Below are 23,971 nucleotides of genomic sequence, written 5' to 3'. Positions count from 1 at the left end.
GAGGGGAGGATTTCCAGCCACCTGCTCCCTCCCCTTTTAGTCGCCTTCTACGACACGCAGGGAATACATGGGAAGTATTCTTAGTCCCCTATCCCCAGGGATATTTAATATGAATATCATCATTATTATTGATTTTTTTTTTTTTTTGCCGCTGTCTCCCGCGTTTGCGAGGTAGCGCAAGGAAACAGACGAAAGAAATGGCCCAACCCACCCCCATACACATGTACATACATACGTCCACACACGCAAATATACATACCTACACAGCTTTCCATGGTTTACCCCAGACGCTTCACATGCCCTGATTCAATCCACTGACAGCACGTCAACCCTGGTATACCACATCGATCCAATTCACTCTATTCTTTGCCCTCCTTTCACCCTCCTTCATGTTCAGGCCCCGATCACACAAAATCTTTTTCACTCCATCTTTCCACCTCCAATTTGGTCTCCCACTTCTCCTCGTTCCCTCCACCTCCGACACATATATCCTCTTGGTCAATCTTTCCTCACTCATTCTCTCCATGTGCCCAAACCATTTCAAAACACCCTCTTCTGCTCTCTCAACCACGCTCTTTTTATTTCCACACATCTCTCTTACCCTTACGTTACTTACTCGATCAAACCATGGGAAGTATTCTTAGTCCCCTATCCCCAGGGATATTTAATATGAATATTATCATTATTATTATTTTTTTTTTTTTTTTTTTTGCTGTCTCCTGCGTTTGCGAGGTAGCGCAAGGAAACAGACGAAAGAAATGGCCCAACCCACCCCCATACACATGTATATACATACGTCCACACACGCAAATATACATACCTACACAGCTTTCCATGGTTTACCCCAGATGCTTCACATGCCCTGATTCAATCCACTGACTATTATCATTATTATTGATATTATTATTTTTTTTTTTTCATACTGTTCACCATCTCCCGCGTTAGTGAGATAGCGTTAAGAACATAGGACTGAGCCTTTGAGGGTAATCCTCACTTGGCCCCCCCTCTCTGTTCCTTCTTTTGGAAAATCAAAAACAAGAGGGGAGGATTTCCAGCCCCCTGCTCCCTCCCTTTAGTTGCCTTCTACGACACACAGGGAATACATGGGAAGTATTCTTTTTCCCCTATCCCCAGGGATATTATTATTATTATTATTATTATTATTATTATTATTATTATTATTATTATTATTATTATCATCCTTGCCTCTTTCTGACCAGTTAGCCTTCTCCCACATTAGTAAGGTAGCACTAGGATTAATTTTTTTTCATACACATTTGCCATTTTCTGCATCAGCAAGGTAGCGTTAAGAACAGAGGACTGAGCCCAAGAGGGAAAATCCTCACTAGGCCCCCTTTTCTGCTTCATCTTTTGGAAAAGTAAAAACTAGAGGGGAGGATTTCCAGCCCCCACTCCAGCTTCCTCCCCTTTTAGTCGCCTTTTATGACACGCATGGAATACGTGAGAAGAACAGAGGACTGAACCTTAGAGAGAAAATTCTCACTTGGCCACTTCTCTGTTCCCTCTTTTGGAAAAGTAAAACTTGGAGGAGAGGATTTCCAGCCCTCCACTCCAAAAAGAGTTTTGCCTATGAAAATATAGTAAATCAAACGTCCTGCACTGGTAGCTCCATTTCATTGCAAATCTATACAGTTCAAAACCTTCTCAGTTGCTATTATTAGTTGCCAAAAAACTTATAGCTATCCTTTAAAATATCAAAATAAAAATATATTTTTTTTTTATTTTTTTTATTATACTTTGTCGCTGTCTCCCGCGTTTGCAAGGTAGCGCAAGGAAACAGACGAAAGAAATGGCCCAACGCCCCCCCCCCATACACATGTATATACATACGTCCACACACGCAAATATACATACCTACACAGCTTTCCATGGTTTACCCCAGACGCTTCACATGCCTTGATTCAATCCACTGACAGCACGTCAACCCCGGTATACCACATCGCTCCAATTCACTCTATTCCTTGCCCTCCTTTCACCCTCCTGCATGTTCAGGCCCCGATCACACAAAATCTTTTTCACTCCATCTTTCCACCTCCAATTTGGTCTCCCTCTTCTCCTCGTTCCCTCCACCTCCGACACATATATCCTCTTGGTCAATCTTTCCTCACTCATTCTCTCCATGTGCCCAAACCACTTCAAAACACCCTCTTCTGCTCTCTCAACCATGCTCTTTTTATTTCCACACATCTCTCTTACCCTTACGTTACTCACTCGGTCAAACCACCTCCCACCACACATTGTCCTCAAACATCTCATTTCCAGCACATCCATCCTCCTGCGCACAACTCTATCCATAGCCCACGCCTCGCAACTATACAACATTGTTGGAACCACTATTCATTCCTTCAAACATACCCATTTTTGCTTTCCGAGATAATGTTCTTGACTTCCACACATTCTTCAAGGCCCCCAGAATTTTCGCCCCCTCCCCCACCCTATGATCCACTTCCGCTTCCATGGTTCCATCCGCTGCCAGATCCACTCCCAGATATCTAAAACACTTCACTTCCTCCAGTTTTTCTCCATTCAAACTCGCCTCCCAATTGACTTGACCCTCAACCCTACTGTACCTAATAACCTTGCTCTTATTCACATTTACTCTTAACTTTCTTCTTCCACACACTTTACCAAACTCAGTCACCAGCTTCTGCAGTTTCTCACATGAATCAGCCACCAGCACTGTATCATCAGCGAACAACAACTGACTCACTTCCCAAGCTCTCTCATCCCCAACAGACTTCATACTTGCCCCTCTTTCCAAAATTCTAGCATTTACCTCCCTAACAACCCCATCCATAAACAAATTAAACAACCATGGAGACATCACACACCCCTGCCGCAAACCTACATTCACTGAGAACCAATCACTTTCCTCTCTTCCTACACGTACACATGCCTTACATCCTCGATAAAAACTTTTCACTGCTTCTAACAACTTTCCTCCCACACCATATATTCTTAATACCTTCCCCAGAGCATCTCTATCTATCAAAAAAAATATATTCACTATTTTAAGGATGCCTAAAATAATCCTAAAGATTATATCCTGATTATGCATATGATATACCTAGTGGCAGTGAAACTCGTAATTTTTCAAAACCCCTCCGGTAATAACTGGTTGGAACCACTTCCGTGTATTCTCCAACACTTGTAACACATTCTGAATCTGGATATTATCCAAAGGATAATTTTAAGTACTTATAAAACTTACTTCTTATCTCTCAGTAATCTGGCTGAACAACATATTCAAACACTTAAATTCTCTTCCTTCATTTTGCATTGGACAATGATAATGTGCATTATTGCATATGAAAGGCCTAAGAAGAGTTATGAGATGAACAAACATTAGCTTGCCATCTTATCTGAAAATATAATTCAGTGTACTTTGTATGGGAATAAAACATGGGTTGCAGTACCAGTATGATTAAAGACTGCAAAATGTGGAGAAAAAGTGGCCAGAGTGAAAAATGAGGATGTCTAAAGAGGAATGCTTTTGAAGGATACACTGAAGTGGTTTGAAAATATGTTAAAAAAACACTGGACTAAGAATGGATTTAGCGAGGTAAAAGGAACAAAAGGATGGGAAATACTACGAACAAGGTTGCAAGACAGAATGGAGCAATACTACTGATGGTGTCAGCTTGACAAGGTATACCAAGGGATACCAAGAAGATACTGTGTACACCATATTATTATTATTATTATGACATTCATATTTCATCTCACCTGCTACAGAGAAAGGGGCTGTTTCTTCTTGCCTGCAGTGAAAGGGTTAAGATGTGATGCTAGAAAATGGTGTGAGTACAAGATAAAAGGGGCATTTCTGGACTTTGACGTATGCAAGCTGCAGGGATGGAGTGCCATCTTACCCATGAATTTTTAACTCTTTTTATGTAAATTTAAGAGCTTGCAAGTAAAACCACCTGGTTGTTGTGGGAATAGTCTGAGTAGATAGGATAAATTCTACTTTGTTGCGGTGACTTATCTTACTTGTGAGTCTTTAATAGTTAGAAGTTGAGTGAGTGAGATCACAATGTTTTGGTTAATTATCTTTTGTTTGGATGATTGTCAGAGCCACTCTGTTGGCAGATCACAGTGAAAGACTGCTTCCATTGGATAAAAGTAATTATTGGTATCTTGTTGATTTTCATTTTTAATGCAAAACTTATCATCACTACAGAGGAAACTATCTTATTAAGTTTATTTTCTTATGCAAATGGAAAACCTATCATTACTTGAGATTATCTTTGTTCATCATACCAGTTACAGTATTGATTAGTGTTTCTTATTTAGTTGAGTTTTGTCACAGTGCACTTATTTTTTAATTATAAAAGTTTGCTGTAAGTACCTGTAGTAATATTCAGATGATCTCATCACAAATATTAACACGTTATGTTTTCATTAGTCATACCCCTTACTGTGCCAGGTAGCATATTCCTAATGTCACTAATCATACGATCTTTGTATTTATATTTTCGTTCTTTTAAAAAGAAAATGCAAATTCTTGAACGTGTTTACTCAATAGATTCTTCTTTGGATGTACATTTTAGAAAATAACAACACCAGTTGGATGCCTTTTTACAGGGTGTCTGATGATATAATTCTTCAGTAATACATCTCATTATTGATCAGAAGATATACTTTTTCAGGGTCTGTTTTCCATGATTCCCACTCGGTCTGCTTTTCACAAAACACTTTGATATGGATTGTTATGTTGTAATTATGGATACTATCAGCACTGTCAGAAGGTAAAGAAAACAGTCTTCATTAGATGCAGATGTTAAGTGTAATGAGACAGTCAACCAAATGAGGCATCTTGGTCATTGTTACAGTAGATTTGTTTTTCTGAGCCTGACAGTGAGCTAGGGACACTTAACTTGTAACCCTTGCACAGATAGAATTTAAAAAAAATATTTTGTGCAAAAATTTCTATGTAATCAGATGCGACAGCCTCATCCCTGCTAGTAACAGCAATTAGCAATTATTTTGCAGTGTAAACACAGCTCTGCCATGTTACCAACACAGTATCTTTAAAGAGGTGGTTACCCCACACCTCAAGTCTTCTCTACCTGACAGGCAAGGGATTACTTTGGATAGTCTTGAAACGGCAGTTAGAAGTTACTTTGGATAGTCTTGAAACAGGAGTTAGAAGTATTTTCTTATTGATCCTTTGTATTATTTACTCTTAGTGCATCATTTTTTACTCCATTTCTCTAAATGTCATCATTGAATCTGATATTAATTCCATGGGGTGGACTGGTTACCTACACCTTCTGAACTTCCGCACATCGGTAACCCATGCCCGGTATGGTAAAGTAAAGCATGTACTTTCACACTCATGTAAGTGCCTCTCATTTGCTTTGAACAATAAGTTGGTTCATCAAGTATGATCAGTATCCTCCATTGATGCAATCTCTATGCACAAGTGTTTTCAGTGCACTAACAACCAAATCATTCCTTTTGTATTTCTACTTTGGGAGAGTGTGTAAGAAGAGAAAGTTGGGGAGAGTGTGTAAGAAGAGAAAGTTGAAATGTGAATAAAAGTGAGGTTAAATTTAGTAGGGGTGTGAGATATGTTGGCTAGAGTTTTAGATACTTGGGAATGTACTTGGCTGTGGATGAAACCTTGGGGGCTAAAGTAAGCCACAAAATGGGTGATGAAGCTGAGGTCCTGGGTGCATTGAGCCTGTGAAAAAGAGAGTTTACTGTCCGTGACAGTACAGATGGTTATGTTTGATGGTATAGTAGTTCTGACAAAGTTGTATGGATATACTGGAAATGAGATGACTGAGGACAATATGTGATGTGAGGAGGAGTGATCGAGTAAGAAATGATAGGGAAAGAGATAGGTGTGGTAGCTAAAAGAGTTTGTTTAAGAGAACTGCATAGGGTTTGCTGAAATGGTTTGGACATACAGAGAGGATGAGTGAGGAGAATGTGACTACGAGAGTATAAGTGTTAGAAGTACAGAATAGAGTGCATGTGTTGGAAACAAAGTGCTTGAGCACAGTATGTGGTGTGAGGAGGGTTGATCACTGAAGAAATAATTAAGTAGAGATTGGTTAGTAGCTTGGATGCATGAAAAGGGTGGGTGAGGAGAGGCTGAGTAAGAAGATATACATGTTAGCAGTGGATGATACAAGGAGAAAGAGACTGAGGATGAGATGGAAGGATGGAATGAAGGATGCTTTGAGTGATCAGGCCCTGAATAAGTAGGAGGCTGCCTTTGGGTAGAACAAGAATATATGAAAAGATCAGGAGCTTGGATGTGGACAGGGGGCTCTGGTTTTGGTGCATTGTACATGACAGCTGGAGAATGGATATGAGTCTGTTCTTAGTGCTGCGTTGCTGTGCAGAAAACAGCAAAGAAAACATGTTAGTAACATACTTTTATTGATTTTTATCACTTTTAGTTCAGCATAGAATGAATATTTACCTCATTTCACACAAGTTAGTAAAGTGTTCTTAGATTGCTATCAGGTTCAGAAAATAAATCATGAGTTGGAAGGTGAGCTGTGGTCTTGCTTATCATTGACCGACAGCCTAATTCACCTTGTTAGACAGTGACAGTTTGAAGTGTGATGCTGTCAGATATTGGTGGGCTTGACAACATGGCTGAGCTCTGGTTACATTATTTGTCCACCTTTAATTACCAACATTTAGTGATTGTAGTAGTAGAACCAGTACACAAATATATGATTTTTTTTATTTTTCTAACTTGGTCTCTGGTTATGAGATGGAGTGCCCTTGACTCACCCTTTCTATGCTAAGAAATTAGTATCAGTCATAATCCACTAATAGAAATGGGCATGGTTGGTGTACTATAAAAACTAACATTCACAAGATCGGATAAAATGACCTTTTAGGAATATGCTATGGATCATTTTAGTGTCTCAAGACATAGTGCACTTACCTAGTACTTTCTTGTCTGCTTGTTCCTGCCTGTGTGTGCTTGTGTGTCCTTGGCCACACGTGTACCATGCTCCCTCTGGTGGTGGCACTACTCCCCGGAACCTCTACTTCTTGGTGTTGACCTCTCAAGCTGTGCCAGGTCAGTACATCACACATGACATTTTTAGTTAACTGCAGATGACCCTTTTAGGATTGAGCCTCAAACTTCTGAAATTTTCTTGTTAATTACCTTAAATCTAATGAAGAGTTTTATTAAAATTCAGATAAAAGTAACCTGTGAATGTTTTTACAGAATATTGGAGTGTAATTGAGATCTTGTAAAAGAGACACTTGAGTATCATCCATGCAAAAGGTTCAGTATTGATGTGAATAAGTTAATGAATTTGAGGCTAAATTATTGCTTAGAGCCCCAGTATTGCATACTCCTCTTCTCTTAGGCATATCACTCATTCACTTGGGAGGGAATGTTGTATCCAGTCAGCAGTTTCTTGGTGTTTGCTCCAACGTCCTCTGGAACAAAAATGAACTTTTATGTGGGTTGCAGCGTTGTAAGGACTGGTGCTGTTAGCTTTGTTCAAAATGCATAAAGATTGGACTACTGAAGTGACTATTACATACATGATCCACAGTGTTAAATGAATTAGATTTTTTGCTTTTTTCACTGTCTCTTTTTTATATTTATCTTACCCTCTTTCAGTCATCTGTAACAGTCTTATTACATTAATTCAGTTAGATGTGAATAATATGATAACTGTCAGTATTCAACAGCATTACAGAACATTTGTTGTAAAATGTAATAATTTAGCTGATGAATTGATTGACAGGCAGTTTGCTGTGTCTTGATATAGATTTTATTAATTTAAAAATTTTCATTCATTTTGTTTTTACTTTGTATGTCTTTCCCGATGTATACAAAGATGACTCATAATATTTGGCATTGATAACTCTCATCCAAAAGTTTTAGATGACAATAGTGTTGTAAACTACATGGAAATTGATAACCAGTGTACAAAAAGATAGTCGTGCAGAAGTTAGAGTTAAGCATTAAATGATTGATTAAATCATTAAAGGTCGTTTGATATTGGAGAATGGATGCCACATTTAGAAATGAGGTGGAACTTTCGTCAGCAGTCAGTTAAAGTTATGTTTGGTTATTTTTCTAGAAGCCTGTGGAGTCATAGTTTGACGAGGAAGAACCGGTTGGCCAGATGTCCTATAAATTTACTGGTTTGATACTCATCTTAGATACAGGGATTAGATGATATGCATTCACAGAGCAGTTTTCTAAATACAGTATTCATCATAATGTAATGCAAACTTCAATTAGTCTTTTAGCTGGCTAAGCCAGGCTAAGTTTTGATGCTTGGTGGCAAAATAGTTTTTCTGCTAGAAACAAAACGCCTGGCATGCAGTTTATTGTCCAGCATAATCATGTCGGCCATTTTTGTGGTCTCGTGATGAAAGTGTCTGTTCATCATTAGAAACTAATGATTGATTATATTCCTTATGATATAAAGAATTTATTGAATTTCTGCCTTGAATATGTTTTTCATCTATTTCATTTACAGATTTTGAGTGGAGTCAGTTAGCAAGCAGTCACATAACTTGACCGTTAGATAGTGACAAGCTTGGGATATTGAGAAAACAGTGGCCAATTTTACATCATCTCTTAATCTTTCCTTCCTTTCTTTAAGATTTCAGCTAGTCAATGGTACCATTAGTAGTCTATAGAGGTCCATTGTCAGGAAGTTTTATCTAGTATTCTACTGTCCTCAGTCATCATTGTATATTCATATCTGTCAGCCTCCAAAATCGATTTTAATGACCCCACAGAAAATACATCACTTGTTAGATGACCTAAGTAATGAGGAGGATATTTGAGTCAAGCTGTTTTCCAATTCATGAAAGAAATTTTCTTTTTTAGAATATCATTTACAATAATTTCCATTTTATACATTTATGTGTTTCAACCATATGCTTTCCTTCTTGTTGGTTCACTAGAGTTAGGGACTTATTGAATTTGAGAAACAGTCATGTGGGGCATATTCAATGTAAGAATTGGTAAGCTCAGTTTTACTGGAGAAGAAATCCAATGGATTGAAATTTCATAATGCACTGCTAGAGGCAGGTCAAGCGCTGCTGTGCTGTAGATATGTTTAAATCTGTAAATTTGTAATAAAGCTTTAATTTTATAAGCATTTACATTTTGTCTTGCTGTACAGAGTTAGAATAGATTAGATTTATAGTATTAGTTTTAGTCATTTCCTGTTATTCTATGCATACTTTTATTTTGATGAAAGGTTTGCTTGCTTTATTGCAAGTTTTATAATTTTAAGACAGTGCTTGCTACATTATAAATTTGGCTGATAACTTCTGCCATACTTATTTGTTGATTTGCAGGTCAGTAATTCATGTCCAGACTTTGATGGCAGTCATTTCGTTGTCACCAGTGATAATTCCCATGTATTGTATTTTCTTTCATATTTACAGGGAACATGAAGACAAAGACATTTACTTTCTTTTCAGTAGTGTTTAGTTATATTGCAGTATAGTGACTTAGATTGAAAAGTTTTCAGCTATGACTCATTTCATGCAGTAAAATGAAGCCGATACAGCATATGTAACTTGCTTGTGACAAAGTGTTAATTCACTCTAGAGACCTTTTTATTTTTATATCATATTATTGTTTTTTACAAGATAAAAATGGATGTTTTACTCACATTGCTGACTTTAAGGCAAATTTAGCAACCTACTCCATTACACTATTTATGGTAACGTACTTGACTGAATTCATGCTGTGACAAACAGAAACACCCTCAACCTCTGGAGTGATTGAAGGGAAGATTGCCATGTCTAGTCAGTTCATATCCTCTGTCATGAAAATACTGACTAAGAGGTGCATATTGGTTCCATTAGCACTGGTAAATATGAGACAATGGGAAGATTGTTGGTTGTATGAAGAGAACCCAGACTGAACACCAGAGTGTGAGTTACTTTTCTCCTAGCCTTATCTACTGCTTGCTTGGAAAAAAAAGAAGAGAGAGATGTGGCAAGAGGAGGGTTCAGCTAAGGAGTTAGTTTCTGATATGATTAACAGAATGATAGAAATTCTTCATGCCTGTTGCCCCAGAAACTCAGAGGGGGACCTTATGATGTGCAGGGGAGCAGTAGACATTCCTGAGATTAGCAGATTGAGTTTCTTTGGCAATGTGGAGAAAATCTCATCCTCCTGGAAGTTTGCTGTGGACAAGGCTTTGTTACTTTGCCTAATCCAGATACAATTTAGCTAGGAAGGAAGATACATGCAGCAGTTTTGAGATGTGCTGGATTTTCATCCCCTTGTTGCTTAGTGAGACAGAAACTGAGTGGAGTTTGAGGTTATATCCCCTGTCTCCTCATTGTGGACATGCTTGTCCTTTAAAAAAGTTTATCAGGTACATATTTAGTCCATTGTAAGAATTTTTTAAAAAGTTGTATATGAGCCTTGTGGGGAAATGTTTATGTATTTTAACCATTGGACTACAAAGGAATGGTTTTACTGCTAAAGTAAATACTCTTGAAGGCAGGTTATGTCATTATGAGATTAGTTAACTTCAGCTGCCAACAAATAGAACTGTTATAGCACGCAGTATTTGTAGCCTCAAAAGAAAAGGTAATAAACTACCATGGAGTGAAATGCCTTGAATATGACTGAACAATAAGCTCATTAATAAACAATCTCACAGTGACTGCTAAAACAAAGAGCAAAGGAAAAGGAAAGAAGGAGATGCTCACCACTTGAAAACAATTTTAGTAGTATGGGCACTTCTCACTTATGTTACTTTGATTAGTGAGAATAACCAAACCATTTGTTCCCCCATTGCCAAAGATAAAATAATGTAAGGACATTACATTTGTTGAAGATGCAACAAAATTTGTAGATGAAGAAAAAAGGAAGTGAAAGAAAAAAACAGGCTGGTAGGTATTCTTTGAGATTAGTAAAGAGCAGGGAATGAATGGATTGGGGGTGTCTGTTATAATTGCATTGGAACTAGTGATAAAGCTTTGAAGCTTTGTTCCATAAGAGGAGACATTGGTGAGTATTGTTTTACTTTGGTTGCTCCTGTCCTTGGAGACATATGATGGGATTTCTCAGAGATTATCATTTGGATGTGGGCTATTACAGGTTACTTAAAAACAGTGGGGTTCCATTATTAAATGGCTGACTTTTGCTAGGAAGACTTGTTATATTGTATGGTTTTATTGGATTTTTTTGTAATGTGGTGTGTGTTCTGTATTACATTTTATCATAAAACTATATGTTAAATCTACTAGTTTTATTTGCTTTATAAAGGATAATAAACTAGTAATTTTGCTGTTAATCACATATACCTTGTTGATAGTTGTCTCTAAAAGGAAAACAGAGGTTTGATCTCTGATCCTGTTACAGTCCTTCGCAAAAGACCTGTCAACCCCAAAATGGCCATGAAACCTCTGTATTGGACAAGAATACAGTTAACAACACCAAAACCTCCAAAGCCTGATCCTCTGCCAGAACCTGAGAAAAAAGATGAAAGTGAGCTTGATGAAGAAGCCAAAGCTACAGATGGTGAAAATGAGAAAGAGAAAGAGGAATGTGTTGAGAAAGATGATATTAAAGAAGATGAAGATAAAATTGAAGCTAAGGATGATGCTACTGAAACTCTGAAGAAGAGAAAGTAAGCTTTTCTCTCCTTATTACATTGATTATTTGGTGTGAATTGCTGAAGTAATTTTCATTTTAGCAGCAAGTAGCAACATGGAATAATTTATACTTTGATATTGCAGAAGAAAATCGGATGTTCCTCTTTGGGATGAAATAGAAGAGGAAGAATTTGATGAGTTAGAGTTTGTGGATTTGTTTGCAAGACAAGTTACTCAGCCTAAAAAGAAGGAAAAAAAAGAGGATAAGCCGGCTAAGGTTAAGGTAAATTCTTATTAACCAGTATTTTTAAGGGTTTGCGCTGATGGTTTCTGGGTTAGTCAATCAGGACGTTCATATTCCAAGGGTTGTTTTACCCACTACAATAGTTTGATTTTCATTTCTTTTTATGTGTTAGATCATATTCATGAGTCTGAGAACAAACACACACCTTTGTAGTATGTGATTGAATTAGAATTTTTACAGTAAGTAAACCATTTAATGTCCACTTAAGATCCTAAAAGTTGAATTGGCATTGAGAATTTTTTTGATTAAAATTTATTGAGCTGTTGTTAGAAAAGCAAAAAACCTTCATAGAATTTAATTATATTGCTTATCTTTAACACATTGGGGTTGTTAGGGAGGTGAATGCAAGAGTTTTGGAAAGAGGGGCAAGTATGAAGTCTGTTGGGGATGAGAGAGCTTGGGAAGTGAGTCAGTTGTTCGCTGATGATACAGCGCTGGTGACTGATTCATGTGAGAAACTGCAGAAGCTGGTGACTGAGTTTGGTAAAGTGTGTGAAAGAAGAAAGTTAAGAGTAAATGTGAATAAGAGCAAGGTTATTAGGTACAGTAGGGTTGAGGGTCAAGTCAATTGGGAGGTGAGTTTGAATGGAGAAAAACTGGAGGAAGTGAAGTGTTTTAGATATCTGGGAGTGGATCTGGCAGCGGATGGAACCATGGAAGCGGAAGTGGATCATAGGGTGGGGGAGGGGGCGAAAATTCTGGGAGCCTTGAAGAATGTGTGGAAGTCGAGAACATTATCTCGGAAAGCAAAAATGGGTATGTTTGAAGGAATAGTGGTTCCAACAATGTTGTATGGTTGCGAGGCGTGGGCTATGGATAGAGTTGTGCGAAGGAGGATGGATGTGCTGGAAATGAGATGTTTGAGGACAATGTGTGGTGTGAGGTGGTTTGATCGAATAAGTAAGGTAAGGGTGAGAGAGATGTGTGGAAATAAAAAGAGCGTGGTTGAGAGAGCAGAAGAGGGTGTTTTGAAATGGTTTGGGCACATGGAGAGAATGAGTGAGGAAAGATTGACCAAGAGGATGTATGTGTCGGAGGTGGAGGGAACGAGGAGAAGAGGGAGACCAAATTGGAGGTGGAAAGATGGAGTGAAAAAGATTTTGTGTGATCGGGGCCTGAACATGCAGGAGGGTGAAAGGAGGGCAAGGAATAGAGTGAATTGGAGCGATGTGGTATACCGGGGTTGACGTGCTGTCAGTGGATTGAATCAAGGCATGTGAAGCGTCTGGGGTAAACCATGGAAAGCTGTGTGTATATTATGTATATTTGCGTGTGTGGACGTATGTATATTCATGTGTATGGGGGTGGGTTGGGCCATTTCTTTCATCTGTTTCCTTGCGCTACCTCGCAAATGCGGGAGACAGCGACAAAGCAAAAAAAAAAAAAAAAAAAATCTTTAACACAAGTATGACTACTCTGAGAGTGTGGTATAGTTCTGGTCTCCACATTCTCTAAAAGATCAGGGCAAGCTTGGTGAAATAGATTTTTAAGTTGTTAGATCTAATCGATTAATTGATACACATACTATTTAATTTCTAAAGTACATAGGGATTCTGTACTAGAAAACGAGATAAATCTGTGGTAGTAGATATGTTGCGAATATGGGAAATTATTGTCATGTACATATTGTCTCATATGCCAAAGACATAATCCTCATTCATGAAGAGACTTAATGATTACTTTCAGTCAAATGGATATCATTAAGAGGGTAGGAGTGAATACTCTGTTTCTTGAGTAGTAAACCCTTGTTTTAGGTCATAAGGCCCTCTGTTATATGTTGGCTATGTATGCTGTCTCTGTTTTTTGATAAATTTACAAAGCTAGCTCAGTAACTAACCATGACCATTACCTGTATTTATCATCTCTGAAAGAAAATTTTCCTGTTTTGTGATAATGTAAATTGAAATTTATATTTTAGTTGTTCTTTATGTCTATCAAGATGAAATAATGAAAAAATGCTAAATACTGTATATCAGTAAAGTTATTCTGACCCACAGGTTGCCAAAGTTTTAGAAAGTAAACGATCTCAAAACGTTGGCATTTTCATAACAAGTCAGCACCTTGACATTGCAGATGTAGAAAATGGTAAGTATATATTTAGTTCTACACTGTAAGACCCATGGTAATTCCATTAAAGTCTTCCATACTTTACTTTTATTTACTCTCCTGCCTAAGGCTCATCTTCTGCGGAACTCTTGCTGTGCTCAGGAAGCCATTCATGTTCTCAAAGTGGAACCACAGGTCAAAATTGTGGTGATGTGTTATGCACGAGTGAGATGAATGCTGGACAACATAGGTGTGTTCACTGTCTTCAGTATGGGAGCTGCATCTTGGAAATGAGGAGCCTTGTTATATGAGCCATTAAGAATGATATTGACATGAGCACCAAGTTCTAATTTTGAAAAAAGAAAATCAGCAAAATCATAAGAAATTAAATAGCCATAACATTAATCCAAAATCATTAAAATGCTGGCACAACAAGGTTCAAGCAAGCCATGTGCTTGCGTTGCTGTCAGATAAAAGAAGGTCAGACAATTCTGTGATCATAGAATTTAAAAAAACACATTTTTGAACTTGTCATTGTCATGCTGAACTCCTGATACAATATGTTAATTAGGCATTTGTGGTGTGGTGGCTAGAGTGCAAACAAGGAAGTTTAACTTACACTTCATCTGTACAGTGTAATTTCAGATTAGCACATGTCTTTTTGCTGTATTATGATTCCTGTAAATCTTAAATTTATTGATTGATATCACAGTTTATTTAATGTACAAGAAAAATTTTTCACATTCCATTCTTTAAATGCCATATATATTTTTTTTTTCAGCTGTATACAACTTTGACACTTCAGTTCTTGACCAAGAAGTTTTACAACAAATATATGAAGTGGTATGTATATAGGGATATATTTACTAGAAAGGTATTATTGATAAGTACTTTCATAGTTCATTTGGTCCGAAATGTTTACCTGTATCTGCAGTTAGATATCTGCTTTTGATATTTCAAATGATTTTACTAGTGTAATTACTTTGTAAAAATATGTCTTTATCTTATGTGTACTAATTAAAGTTTCTATACTGTACTTTGGCTTCAAAGTCATCACCGTTGTTATTCTTACCAATGTTCACAAATGGTATTGTGTTGAAACATTCATAATTTGGTAAACTGCACAAAATATTTTGTTGGCTTTAAAGTTTATTTTCTTAAAAGAGAATGTACTGTCCACAGAGCTTTGTGTACAGTAATCGAATGCCTTGCAAAAGGTAGTGTTAAGGTACAAATATATAAATATGATGTTTGAATTAAAGTTTTACCATTGCCTTGAATGCATTGCAGACATGTTTTGGTATTTTATGACATTTACAATTAAGTTTTCATAAAACATCAAAACAAGAAAACCATTCTTACTGTTGTATAACTCCAGGACTTTTTTTCTGGGGCTTTTGCAGCTTCAAGGCCACACTACAATCATTAGCAAGGAAATCATCGACTTCTTTAGAGTCAAAATGTTGATAAGGCTATACTTCTTTCCATCCATTAATTATGATACATCCTCAGTGAAGGTGACTTTCCACCTATAATTTCTTTTGATGAGCCATTTTTAGGAGAATCCTATTTTGAGGTGAAAAGCTGTCTTTCAAATTTGAAATCTCCTTGGAAACAGGGTGAGCTGTTGAGAGTTTTTAAGATATACTTGTGTCCTGACAGACACCAGATATAGCTGCTTTTGTGTGAGGTGGTATATTATCTTATTGAGTAGATAACACTGTAAGTAGGTGATTATTCATAGAAAATGTTTTTATCTTTTCTAGCGAGGAAGTGAAGTAGAAATCAATATGATAAAAGCACAAGTAGAAGCAATGCCAGATGTTCCACTTGACAAGCCTGAGCAGTAAGTATCAGATTATACAGCAGGCATCATATAATGATTTTCTTTTGATACATTTTATAAAGTGGTTCACCTCATTTGGTCTTGGAAGGAAAGGGATTGCTCATTCTCCCTTTGATGTTTCTTTGCTAAGCCTTGTTTACACTATTCTTGGTGTATCTCTTTGTCTTAGGCTGCACACTATCCTTCAGACACTGGTGTTTTTCCATTATTTCTGCCTCTGATGCTTTTCTCCTTCCATGCTTCATTGCTTTTCCTTTTCTCTTCATGCAAATTTGCTGAAGCAACTCCCAGTATTCACAAGTGTTTTGATTGTGTTAATATGTGACCATAATGATACATTAGGGTTAAATAGTCATCCATATAGGTGTGACTTAATCACACTTTTTTATTCACTTTCTTCCAGGTTCTTACTAGGTCTGTCCAAAATCAATGAATTTGCGGAACGTAGTGCCTGCTTCATGTTCCAAGCTACATTTGCTGAAGATTTAGGTGTCATACATGGCAGAATTAGTATGCTACAAACAACGATAGATGTAAGTTATGTCATTTCTTGGCCCAACTGTGAAATTTACTTTTCATTTGTCAAAATGAATATCTACTGGCTTGCTTCCTTGTTTACTATCCTGATTATATCCATTATTGTATTGAAAAATTTGACCAGGTGCCTTTACAGTCTTTGGAAGTTTTGTGCACTATGAAAACAATTATGATCCTCTGTCCTACTGTTGCACTCCTCATTAAGTATTTTGAAGCGGTCATGTGGCTTGATGGTATAAATTCTCCACGACAGTTAAGTTTGATTCCGTCTTGATCGGAGTCATCTTTGCAGTACCAAGAGGATCTAATTCGTTAGGATGTATATGGTCTCAAAATCTGAGTTTTGTGCCATTGGCTGGTGGTCCATCTGCATTGTCATATACATATTAATGCTCACTCATTATTTCTTGTGACAGGAATACCATGGTTTTTCAAATTAAATGTGAACCTCTTTTATGTGTCTGTTTCCTTGACAATATACTGCATGTTTTTTCTTTTATCAAGTCTTTCTATTTTCAGGTGTTGGTGACTAGTGATAGCATCAAAAGAATATTAGGGCTAATCTTGGCACTAGGAAATTATATGAATGGCGGTAATAGAACAAGAGGACAGGCTGATGGTTTTGGGCTGGAGATTCTACCTAAGATCAAAGATGTTAAAAGTAAAGAAGCTTCATACACTTTATTACATTTTGTTGTTAACAAGTATATTGAGGTAAGTTTATTTGTTCATTATGGATTTATGTTTTAAGTAATTTGTGTGGATTTTTTTCCTGCATCCTGAATTGTCTCATTACTGTCATATATATATATATATATATATATATATATATATATATATATATATATATATATATATCTTCTGCTTGTTCCCTTTGGGAACTCCCTCAAGGGGTTGGCCATGGCAAAAGTCTCCATAACTGGAGAACTCCAGTGCCACTTTTTAGCCAGATGTAGTGGGTGTCGGAGATATAGATAGAAAGAAAGATTTGCAAAAGCAGAATATGCACCTTTGCAAGAGATGTAAGCCACCTTCTCATCCACTAACCTGAATTGTCACAGGCTCAAGTTGTGTTTACTTCATCCTCATTATTGAATTAGATTCTTGTATTAAGTTTGAAGTTCTCAGTATAATATATAGGTAACATTTCTTAGATATCTAGTTGTATTGGACTGTTAGATATGTTCTCTCTTTTGTTAACAGAAATATGAGGGTGAGGATGCTGGCACAGATAAGGCTCAGTTGCCTCTTCCTGACCCATATGTCGTTGAGCGTGTATCTAATGTTAAATTTGAGGATTTAGAGGAAGACCTGAGGGATATTGCAAAAAATCTTAAAGGTTAGTTCACTCTTATCAAAATTACCAAACTTCTTTAATTAAACCACTTTTTCTTTCTCTCTTATGTATGTTTTTAAGATTTTTACCCAAAGTACACTTTTTGCCTGAAATTTGTGGTGCTGATGCACTCAATTGGCCTTGTGTTAATCTTATTTTAGCTTGACTAATGTTGCTAATCTAAGATATAGCCTGTATGACTGTTGAAAAAAAGAGGATGCTAATGAAGACCAGAGCACGAAAATAGATAATTGCAGGGCATGAAAATACAAATTTGTTAATTTAATATTTGTAATGTAATAGATACACTGCTTCACATTTTCTCTCATAGTGACAAGCATTGCATGAACTATATTGGCTAAGGTCTTTCCCACAGTTGATCCTTAATGTTGAGCTTTCACTGCAGGCTTTCTTTAACTGTACTCCATCTCAGTCACTTTGCATTTGTTTGGGCTGAAATTTATCAGCCACATATCTGACCAGCTTTGGAGCTTTTCTACATCCCTTTACAAATTGATAGAATCCTGGTCATTCCTCAGCTCTTCTTATGACTTCAGTTTCATCTTTAAGCATACTCAAGTATGAATAAAGTTTCACTTGTAAATCATTAATGCAGGTCAGTAATAGCGAGCTACCTTCCAGTTTCTTTTACCATAATACAAGAAATACCATCATCATCAACTGTGGTAACGTATCACATAATTATGATCAACCCCGTATTCATTTCATATGCTTTACTTATACCCCCATGTACTAATACCCATTCACTAGGTCCATTATACAAATATAGCAGCATTCAGAAGTCTTGAATGGACACCATATACATTAGAGTCAATTTATCTGAGCTTTTTCATTTATCATATGCCTTTTGTAAATCCAGGAATGCTGCCCACACTTTCCTCTCTTTTTTAAGGTCTACATTCCCTCCTGTCATAATCCATCTTTTCACTTTCCCCACCATACATCTAACCAACTGTTGTGCTAAGAAGTGTTTCTTTATAATTCTAATAATCACTTTAATTTATATCTCTATATATCAAAAGTTATTGCCTTGGTTTAGTTATGATGTACAAATTATATAATTATTTGATTTTGATATTGCCATCATTTACTCCATAGTGTGTGAAAATCGTGCTGAGAAAGTGATCAAGAAATCAGATGAGGAACATCTGCAGCCATTTAAAGACAGCATGACAGAGTTCTTTGTTAAAGGTAATTTGGTTCTTAGTATGATAATGGTATGTTTGAAGCTAAGTGAAAATTTTTCCCTGAAAGCATTTGTCAGAAGTTCCTGATTTGCTTTGCACTGCTGGAAAGATGAACAGGTATGTACAGTAGACACTCAGAATGATAGTTTGAAAATCCAAAAGTTGACAGTTTGAAAATCCAAAAGTTGACAGATGATGGACTGGGTTCTGAGGAAAAAAAAAGTGTGCTTCAAAAGTTTAAAGAGGGCATTAGTGGGTTACGTAGATAGAGGAAACCAGGGATGACATTTGGCAGGCTTGGCAAAAGCCTCACGCTTAGATTATTTGTATTTCATAATGTCTTAAGTAAGAGAATATACAAAGCTATGGTGCATCATCTTTCAGGAAGTTATTGATATAGCTCCAAAGACTGAAACATCAAAGAAGGTAAAAGTCAGTCCTTTTTATATACATAAAACCTGGGTAAGTCAGCGGGAATTAGTAATTAGTACATTAGTTAACCCTCAATTACCATGCTATTTGCATGAAAGGTCTTTGACCCCCTGACAAATACATTGGCCTTTGTGAACACCTCAGAACATTCCCTTCTGAACACTCCGAAGGTGATCATTTTGTGTTATTTGATCAATGTATGTTGTGAAATGTGAGATAAGTAACATTGTTAGTAAAAGATTCAAATGGCAGTTGGATGCCATGGTACTTTACTTGTAATAAAAGTCAATTTTCCTCAACAAACCTCAGAAGCAACAAGATTTCATCTTCCCACAGAAAATGTTACATTCAATACACCTATATTTTTTTAAAGAACTTCCAGCGTACAACATTGTACAGCCATATGTATAAATTGAATGCTGACAGTCTTGTTTCAAGTGTTGCATAGAAAAAGTTCAGATATTTAAGGAATAATAATTATAAGTTGATTTTGTTGTTACATGAAATAGGATCTGCTTACATTACTTCTAAGATGATCAAATGAGAAAAATATGGTTGCATCTTTGGGTATACAAAGTTGGATAGTATGTGTATGGAAGGATGAGAAAAAGATGCATAGAAAAGGGAGGGAAAGATATTAGAAGATATGAAATGGAAAACAGAGTTGTTTGATGGATAGTATAGAGTTTGAAAGTATTTGAGAGACTGCACATGTTACATTATTTTGGGTGGCCAAGAAAAGGACTAAGGTAGGCAATATTGAGCAGGTAAGATTTGACAGAGGGTACATACAATTAGATTTTACTAATTGGTTCATCATGCTTCATGCTTGGTTGATGATGTGGTTTTTCTCTGGTGCTACAAATTACCTGATCATTAATCCAGTGTTCATCTGGAGATCTACTGTATTTCTTGGTATTTTGATTAGAGGCAAATAAGTTGATGCATTACTGTAATGCTCACCCTTATATTTGCTATGCTCTGAAGATGGAGTTGAAAGCTGCTGTTATAAAAGACTGAAGCAGATGTGCTAGCTTTTAGTTGTTTTGGGAGATGATTTTTTTTACATGGCTTATTTGATATGTAGCCAGTTGTTTGGAAGCAGTCAACAGGCACTTTGTTATGTTATGATATCTTATATTTCTTTGTAATGGATGGTCCAACTGTATGACTAATAGTTACTGCATCGATACAACCTATACAGTAATGTAGGAAAAACAGTTCATTTGTTCTTTTCTTTTCAGCCAAGGAAGAACTAGAGACAGAAAATGAGAATCTGCATGAATGCAAATTACAGTAAGTACTATTACTTATTATAATGTGATGTATGCGAGTGATGTTTGGAGGCTGGAGGTACCTCATCCACTCCGATAAGATTGGGAATTGAGTATTGACGGTGATACGTAATTCTTAATTACACTCAACTTCAAAACTTTTATAGTAAAAACTACACCTCGGGTAAATATAATGATTAGAATAAGAGAAAATTTCAAGGTGACAGGCTTGCCACTTATGTCAGCATTGGTAAGTTGAGATGAAGGATGAAATATGAAAAGTAGTGTTTAAACAAATTGTACCAGAAAAATATTTGTAATGTAATTTATGAATATAACTTGGGGGGAGTTGCATTTATGCTTGCAGAATATAATGTCATGCTGTTCACATTACAGATTTGAAATGGTTATGAAGTACTTCCAGTTTACTGGTAAAGGGAAGGAAGTTACACCGTATGACTTCTTCAGTATGTGGTCACCATTCTGTAATGACTTCCTGAATATTTGGCAGAAAGAACAACTGAAGATCGTCAAACAGAGGTTGGTTTAATATTCATACTTTTATTGACGCATGATTTTATTAATATAAGGCATTGGACATTCATTCGTCTTGGTGGTAATATTGGATTCAAGATAAAGAATTCTTCAAGTCATTTTCACATTTGTTGTATGATCCACCCGGTGGAATTCGGAGTTATTAATGTGTGCTTATAATCAATATATATCAAAGAAAGTCGGTTACCTTCGCTCCCACCAGGAAAGATGAACAGTAAAAATGGTTGGATGACAAGATAATGAAGAAATTTTTAAGTATTTGGATTGCCCATTTTTGAAAGGATGTAGAATAATGAAAGTGAAATATCTAACAGGTGATTAATAGGTGACAGGGGGTCATAATGCAGTGTAAATTTATGGTGCCATGTAGGGTTTAGTATGTGTTACACAGCTGCAAACTTTGAAATATGCAGAGATGAACAGGTTCAGATACTTGAATAACAATGTTTAAGAACCACTTTGCTTCATATACAGAATATTAGCAACAAAGGGGCTGTATCGTGAAGTAAGGATTGTGAGAGCTAACGTAAGCATTTGAAATGGTTGCATGCTGTAGTAGTTAAAGGTGAAAATAGCAGTGATGACCATGATTTAAAAATTATCAGCCTTGAAGATATGTTGATTAGAATTAATAGAATTTTAACCCTCTCACAAACAGCCTGTTAATGATCTTTATTGTTCAGGCAGCAGATAATCTCTCAACTAGTTCTTCAGACAATGTAATTTTCTTTTCCAGAATGAAAGAAGCAGAGGAGAAAGTAAGAAAGATGACAGAAGAGAAGAAGGATGTTGCAAAGAAGACCAAAGAGGCTGGAGGACTGAAGAGCAAACTTAAGGACAAGTTAAAGACGTAGCATTAAGAGTCTTACCAGTTTGAAGTGCAGAGTCTGACAATTAATTGAACAAAGAGACTGCCTTGTCTGTATGATGAGGAAAACATCAGGAGAATCTTCTAGTTTGATGAAGATGAGGAAGTACAGGTGTTACCTCTTTGTTGAGGTCTTTTTAAATAGTGTGTATCACTCACTTGCTGCATCTGAAGCAGAGAGGAGTCTCTCCAGATTCCTGTCAATTAGGAAAAGTTCACAGAACCCCTGGATGTAGGCATGTGGTCACATTCTAGGGTTTTACAAGTTAAGCCAGCTGTTTGGCACTTTGGTCATAAAACTGTGATTAGAATAGATGTTGTGATATTCTTGTTAGTCTTTTCATGTAGGAAGACTAAAGTGTGTTGTACAGTTGCCTGGGAATTTTTCTCATTTTTGAGAAAGTAAATCGAAACAATAATAGGCTTTATTTTGTACATATCTTAGGATATTCTTTGTAATACCAATTTTGGGGTAATTTCTCTGTTTGGAGGGTTCTTGGTAGAAAACATTTTTCATAATTCAAAAAACTCCATTTTTGTATGATTAAATTATTTTCCTATGCAGATCCGTAATGAAATATTAAGATCTGCATTTGTCACAGGGAAATTCATTTCAATAGTGAATATTAAACTGATTATGCTTTCAATCCAATTTCAAACTTCATATGAAGTTTACTTAAACCTAAGCAAATTTTGGTATATAAGAACCCTAATAAGGCATATCATTGGTCTTTCCTCGTGGGCATATTTTGATGGACGACTATATTGTTTAGTAAGGTTATGAATGAAGGACCAGTTTTGTAATAATGATATGACTAACATTGTGCAAGTAATGCAAGGTTGAGAATATTATTGTAGGTACTATTTTGCAGATGCAAAAATTGTGATTTTCATCGAGATATTTTAGACCAAGATTTTCATGGAAAGGAGTAATATTTTGGCTATTGAGTTAATTTTCTGAAAAGTAAAATTTGTACATACAAATATCTGATGAAAAGATAAAAAAAAATCGAATGTCCAGAAAGTTTGCTTATTGTTGAATCTGTCACTGTATATTTGAAAAATTGTATATTCTCATACAGTACTCGTCATTCCATCACATCCATTTTTACTAATGTGTGGCTGTAATTATAACCATGTCATCAGTATTTCTCATTTTTGCTCATCTACAAATTCATTTGTAGCTACAGGCATGCATTAAAGTTATCACTTCATCCCAAAAAACATGTAGGCCATAAGTGTTTAAATGAGAAAGTTATTCCTCCTGTGAAATGTTAAGCATTTTCATATTTTATGCAGTCTATTTGAGAGCACCACATTTGTTTGGTGAAAAATGAAATTTCAAGTGCTACAATTCTTATACAAAAATTCAGCTGAAGTAAAGTACTGCCCAAAGCTTCATAGGTTTTGGATAACTTATTTTGATTATAGTCACTCAGGTGTTCCGGATCTCATACTGTATGGTCGTTATGGTGCTTCCAGAGGAATCTTGCATGATGTCTGGCAGCTGAGAAACCAGCTCTGCTTTTCATAGTCTTTATAAGGATAATAAAAATGATTTATTACATTGTCTTTCACGTACTGTACCATATGCATCAAGCAATTGCAATTTAATAATCATATATTACTATATATTGGTTTTTCAAAAACTTTATTGATAATGTAAAATACACTTGTCCATCCCATACAATTCAATTTTTTTTCCATAGTATATAGCATTTTTTTCCAACTTCATATACATTTAATATTTTCTTTTGGGGTGGTTCGTCTTTACTGCTTTTACTTCCTTGCCCTTTCACTTCTTATTCTTTGCTGGGTTGTTTTTTTTCTTTCCTCCTGATTGTAGACTTTCTCGTTTTTCATTTCCTCTGCTTGCTTGCATAACTAGTGAATTCCAGTGCCACTTTTTTAGCATTTAGTGCCTCACCCTTGAAGGCCACTGGCAGGGGCAACTCTATAGCAGTGTTTTC

General features: G+C 36.3%; 1 protein-coding gene across 1 annotated transcript in view; it reads left to right on the top strand.

Annotated features, from left to right (window-relative positions):
• LOC139764715 (uncharacterized) overlaps positions 1-23,635 on the top strand; it is a 98,961-nt gene extending 75,326 nt beyond the window's left edge. The window contains exons 14-25 of the mRNA XM_071691602.1: positions 11,363-11,630; positions 11,740-11,878; positions 13,897-13,984; positions 14,727-14,788; positions 15,712-15,791; positions 16,195-16,324; positions 16,848-17,042; positions 17,532-17,667; positions 18,784-18,876; positions 20,549-20,600; positions 20,975-21,118; positions 21,870-23,635. Coding sequence (XP_071547703.1) covers positions 11,363-11,630; positions 11,740-11,878; positions 13,897-13,984; positions 14,727-14,788; positions 15,712-15,791; positions 16,195-16,324; positions 16,848-17,042; positions 17,532-17,667; positions 18,784-18,876; positions 20,549-20,600; positions 20,975-21,118; positions 21,870-21,987 — 1,505 coding nt within the window. The 3' untranslated portion in view covers positions 21,988-23,635. The remainder of the gene's footprint in view (positions 1-11,362; positions 11,631-11,739; positions 11,879-13,896; positions 13,985-14,726; positions 14,789-15,711; positions 15,792-16,194; positions 16,325-16,847; positions 17,043-17,531; positions 17,668-18,783; positions 18,877-20,548; positions 20,601-20,974; positions 21,119-21,869) is intronic.
• Positions 23,636-23,971: the final 336 nt, after the last annotated feature.

The sequence above is a fragment of the Panulirus ornatus genome, chromosome 50 (genome assembly GCF_036320965.1).
Source record: "Panulirus ornatus isolate Po-2019 chromosome 50, ASM3632096v1, whole genome shotgun sequence".
In the NCBI taxonomy this organism is placed as follows: Eukaryota; Metazoa; Arthropoda; class Malacostraca; order Decapoda; family Palinuridae; genus Panulirus; species Panulirus ornatus.
This window is presented reverse-complemented; position numbering and strand designations above follow the sequence as displayed.